This window comes from Prunus mume, linkage group LG3 (assembly GCF_029339155.1).
Source record: "Prunus mume cultivar Tortuosa linkage group LG3, ASM2933915v1, whole genome shotgun sequence".
In the NCBI taxonomy this organism is placed as follows: Eukaryota; Viridiplantae; Streptophyta; class Magnoliopsida; order Rosales; family Rosaceae; genus Prunus; species Prunus mume.
Window position 1 is genome coordinate 15,048,991 of NC_142700.1, and position 5,346 is coordinate 15,054,336.

Consider the following 5,346-nt stretch of genomic DNA (forward strand, 5'->3'; position numbering starts at 1 on the left):
ATGTTATGGTTAATTGAAAGGGCATGTGTCAAAAAGTTAGATAAGGGACAGGAAGGGGAAGAAATATCTGGACTCGAGGTTAATAGTATTTATCCATGCATTTGAGATCATATGTTTGATTTCCTCTCCGTCAACTATCGCTTGTATAAAGAAGAAAATCACAGGCCAACTCTGTTGTATTATAAAGCATAAACCAGTCCTCAAGATCCTTGAGCCCAAGTTCAGTAAGGCTCTGCTCTCATATGTATGCTTACGAGCCCAATGTATAAGTGGGTCTCCCTTGAAACAGTGAACAATCTTAACAAACACCTCAAAAGAGCCCAATTGCTCCATTTGGCGGCGGCGTCAGCTTCGCGACGAAGCCAAGACCAATTGATTGAGCTGGTAAAGTCTCCAATTGCCTGCGCAAGGTTCTGGCAAGACTGGCCGCAGCTTCCACCTCGATGGCAGAGGACAAAAGGCAACGAGAATTTGAGAAGCAGCAAAGCTCCTGGATTTGAGACTTGAGACATGGATCTTCTCTGCAACGCATACTCAAACGCCTCAGACAACGAAGAAGAGGAAGAAGAATCAGCTAAACAACCCAGACCCGAAAACTTCACGCCCCCGAATTCGAAGCGGCTCAAACCCGATAACCCATTTACACATACTAAAACTCAGAATCCTCTGTCGGACTCAACCCAGTTCCCGGCCCTCCGTATAGAAGCTCCGGTTCCTGGTAGATACGTATCCAAGAGAGAGCGCGGTCTCTTGGGTTCCCAACCTACCGCCCCCGACCCGAACCCGGATGCTTTGCTGCTGACGACCTCGCCTGGTACTTTGTTCTTTCCATTTGGAAATATTCATAAATTCACGTTTTTTTATTTATTTGTAGAAACTTAAGAATGTAAATTACTAAATTTGGAAGAAAAAGAAATGCTCATGACGGGTTCACTTAAGCTGACAATGTCACATTCATGTGCATATTTGCATAGCATATGTGTATGGTATACTGATGTAGTCAGTCATGTTGTTGCTGGCAGTTTTTGGGAGTATTTCGGATTCTGATGTTCCTCGTGATATTAAGTCATTGTTGAGAAACAAAACAAGAAAGGGTCGTGCACAGCTTGGCCAGATGCCTCAAAGAATGTCTGTGCCTCTAAGCGGACATACCAAAGCTGTTAATGCTGTACATTGGTCACCAACTCATGGTAAGCTCTGCTTGTTCACCAACTCTTGTATTGACACTTATCCTTTTGGATTAGTGGTCTTGTGGCACAAAATTTTGCTAAAAAAATTGGTTCTTGGATGCCCTTATTACTTCTGACGATTGAATTTATTGGTTTATTAATTTGAGTAGAAGGTTGTTTTGTCAGTTGTTTAGATTAAATCCTTAAACAAGCAATATTCTATTTTGTATATGCCAGTTGCATTTAAAGCTCACTTGCCTTATTGATCTGTTCATTGGAGTTAGTCTACAGCTCATCTTCTGGCCTCTGCTTCGATGGATCAAACAATCTGCATATGGAATGTGTGGAGCAGTGATCAGAAGGTAGCCCGTGTTTTGAATTTTCACAATGCTGCTATCAAAGATGTGAAATGGTCGGGGCAAGGGTTGTTTGTGCTTTCTTGTGGATATGACTCCTCATCAAAGTTAGTGGATGTTGAAAGGGGCATAGAGACTCAGGTTTTTAAGGAGGATCAAGTTGTTAGTGTTGTTAAATTCCATCCTGATAATTTCAACCTCTTCGTTTCTGGGGGATCCAAAGGCGGTCTGAGGTTGTGGGATGTTAGAAATGGCAAGGCGGTCCATGAATACGTTCGAGGTCATGATCCCATCCTTGATGTTGAATTCACCACGAATGGCAAGCAGATTATATCGTCTAGTGATGCATCTGGACGCAACCTTAGTGAAAATTCTATTGTTGTTTGGGATGTTTCACGACAAGTTCCACTCTCTAATCAGGTAAGAGACTTCTTGCAGTTCTTGCTTCAATATGTGTTGCAAATGCAGTGTGTTTCATGCATTTATAAAAATTACATCCTTACGCAATTGATTACAGATATGGTTGCCCCTGCATATCCTGTTTATATATTGAGCAGAACTTGTATGTACATTAATTATGCATTATCCTGTAAGAACTTGCATTCATCCTTGTAACGTTGTTTAATGGTCTTTTTGGAAATCCTCTTCTATTTGACCTTTCTAGATTTCATTATATTTTATCATCTAGTCTTCTGTTCAACGCTTGTGAGACTTGGACCTGCCTATAATGAATTAATTTGGTTAGCATGCATTGTATACTTAAGATGTAGATATAATACAAGGCCTTCTGTAATTATCTTCTTAATGATGAAAGATATGTGATGCTATAGATGTTGGCTGTGTCAGCTTATATACGTGACACGATTCATGTTGAATATGTTGCACATAATCTGTTCAATGGTTGTGTCGTAACTATAGTCTCTTACTTCTTTGGAGTCATAACACGTGCTTTTTGACATTTGAAATATCTATTAGTCAGTAGTTAAAATATTTTATTTTGTACTAGATTAGAGATCAGACTCATTTTGATTTTGATTCCTGAAAGTTAATAAACATTTAAATTGGAATCATCGTGATTCTGCTTCCAATTCCTGGTAGTTAGAAAAACTGACAATGCATCATTATGATTCCTATTCTAATTCCTTCTCCTTTTGATTTCAAGTAAGTAAAGTAATTAAACATCATGATATGTGCTTGTTCAATGCTCAGAAGGTGATAATTCTCTTTTGGCAGCAAAAAAACCATGGTTATTGGCAAACATATATTTCAGTATCTTTTAAATACATCAACCTCATTGGATCAGAAAGAAGATGTATTCTTATGAAATATTCAGACATGAAAATGAAGTTAGTTATAACTGATTCACACTAAATGTAAATTACTTCTTTTCTTTTTTTTCAAAGAAAGATTCTGCAGGATATGTTTAATTAATTTTGTTATGCAGGATTTGGTAGTACTATACATATCATAGGAGCCATATTTTTTATTCTGATACTGAAGCATTAGTGAGATCTTAATTTATTTTATAATACTATTCACTACATAATGATTAGGTTTGTTTGATAAAATGCTTAAGGTTCAACTCGGATATTTCTTGTTGCTCAGTTGCTCTGCTTTCATCACTTGATAATGGGTCTTGCATGGACAGTTTTAATCTGATGTACTCATGTTGGACTCGGGCACTCATCAATTTTCCTTTTGGCACATTACCAAACAATTGAATAAGAATATTCTTGGACACATCTGATATAAACGATTCACAATTTGAAAAACAAACTTTTCAGTTTTAAGCATCCAGTGGATTTTTTTTCTGATGGCAATACCTATGGGTACAGAAGTGAAGGGTTCTGAAGCCTTTTAATCTATAAAATATAATATAATTATTATAATGTAAATTTTGTGTGTCATCCTTTATAATTTGAATAGTGTATAGAATATCAATTTACTTCATTCAAATAGGTAATATTCATACGACTTAGTTTTAATTCATTATGTCATAGAAAACATGTTTTGGCAACTTTTAGTCAGCTCTCATTTTTATAAGTCTTCTCAAATGTGGGTTCCATCACGTCAGGGATATTGATGATAAATTGTTGAAAGTAAGAAACAGTAAATGTTCAATACTTCAGAGTAAGCTCAAACTAGAATTGTTGTACATTGGCTTTTGAATTTTTCTCTCAAAAGAGCAATGGTTTGGGGTAGTATATTATAACGCTTTATTGTCCTTCAGATGATAATCTTTCTAGAGTAGGGTTAAAAAGTTTTTGTTAGCCAATATTGTAAATCATGCAGGTCCATGTACCATTTCCATTTACCTTTGAGAGAAATTGGTTTCAACAATGGGGTGCTAACATTGCTACTAGTGAAAGAAATGTATGATCAAAATTCGAAAGCAATATTTGTAATCGAAACCATAGAGCCTAATCGTAGGCAATTGCATAGTAGCTATTATGAGATTAAAGTTGCTATGCAATATCAATTGAGACATTGCTCCATGCTGCTCCCTTTTTTGTTGGTGTATCGTTTTTATGGTGTCTTTACTGTATCCACATTTGTGATCATTAAACCATTTTTCTGCTACCTGTTTGACCATTTTTCTGCTACCTGTTCGGCCATTTTTCTGCGACATGTTTGATCATTAATCACATAGCTTTGTGCATGTTCCATTCCCTTAGGTTGAGGTCCTATAAAACTGATATTCCCTCTGTATCAGGTTTATGTGGAAGCCTACACATGTCCCTGTGTGAGATGCCACACATTTGAACCATTTTTCGTTGCCCAGTCAAATGGTAATTATATTGCAATCTTCTCTTCAATCCCCCCCTTCAAGCTGAACAAGTACAAGAGGTATGAAAGCCATGGGGTATCAGGGTTTCCCATTAAATGCGTGTTTAGCGTGGATGGGGAAAAGCTAATCTCGGGCTCCTCCGATGGTTCTATATACTTCTACGACTATAGGTCTTCTGAGCTTGTCAGAAGAATCAAGGCATATGAGCAGGCTTGCATTGACATTGCTATCCACCCCAGCATACCTAATGTGATTGCTTCATGCAGTTGGAATGGAGAGGTTTCAGTGTTTGAGTAAGATGTCCATATAAACTTTCTTCATTACAAGGCAGTCTTTGATTGTCTAAGAAAGAGATCAGTGATGTTGCAAGCAATTTCCTACATGTAATAGCCAAGAGGAATTGGGGATGAAAAATTGAATGAAAAATTAAAAGGGAGAAAAATGTGGAATTGAATTTTCTGCTTTTTTGAGTTTGCTTTCTTTCAGAAATTCTCATATGCGGACGCCATGTATTTTCTACTACCTCTCCCTCATTTCCTTCCTATTTACAACAACGTCCACACGATAATAACATGCGGATATCAGGATGACAGAATAACTTTGCTTTCTTCTCCTATTGATTTTATTTTGTACTTCTAAACTCGTTGTCTAGGATTTGAATTATTGTATTGTTCCTTCTTTCTTCTATGGATTGTGGGTTCATTTATCCTATTGTAGATCTTTTATCCTATAAATTGGGCTCCAAAAAAGGCCATGTCACACTACACATTTCACATCAGACATTTATTAGTGTTTGATAAATGTGGATTTGGAGCTCCGCAAAGTTCTACTTTTCTTTAAAACTTTAAGGATATGATTTGTGAAAGTGCTGAAAATGTTATCATGTCTGAGTTGACACCAATGAATTAACATCATGTATTGTTCAATCAAAGAGGCCATCATAAATCACAATTAATGTAAAAATTGCCAATTCATGACAAATATCATCCTCATTGTTGCAAGATGCCGTGTTACGCACTAGCAAGCAAACTCA

General features: G+C 36.9%; 1 protein-coding gene across 1 annotated transcript; it reads left to right on the plus strand.

The window, feature by feature from the left end:
- The first annotated feature begins 295 nt into the window (after positions 1 to 295).
- On the plus strand, positions 296 to 5,000 carry LOC103326312 (Transducin/WD40 repeat-like superfamily protein). The gene is made up of 4 exons (XM_008228535.2): positions 296 to 814; positions 1,023 to 1,190; positions 1,461 to 1,945; positions 4,239 to 5,000. The coding sequence occupies exons 1-4, from the start codon at positions 511 to 513 to the stop codon at positions 4,608 to 4,610; spliced, it is 1,329 nt and encodes a 442-aa protein (XP_008226757.1). The 5' UTR covers positions 296 to 510; the 3' UTR covers positions 4,611 to 5,000.
- The last annotated feature ends 346 nt before the right edge of the window (positions 5,001 to 5,346 follow it).

Coding starts and splice junctions, on each gene's coding strand:
- LOC103326312 (XM_008228535.2), top strand. CDS start 511: ATGGATCTTCTCTGCAACGCATACTCAAACGCCTCAGACAACGAAGAA. Junction 815..1,022: donor GCTGCTGACGACCTCGCCTG/GTACTTTGTTCT, acceptor TGTTGCTGGCAG/TTTTTGGGAGTATTTCGGAT. Junction 1,191..1,460: donor ACATTGGTCACCAACTCATG/GTAAGCTCTGCT, acceptor GTTAGTCTACAG/CTCATCTTCTGGCCTCTGCT.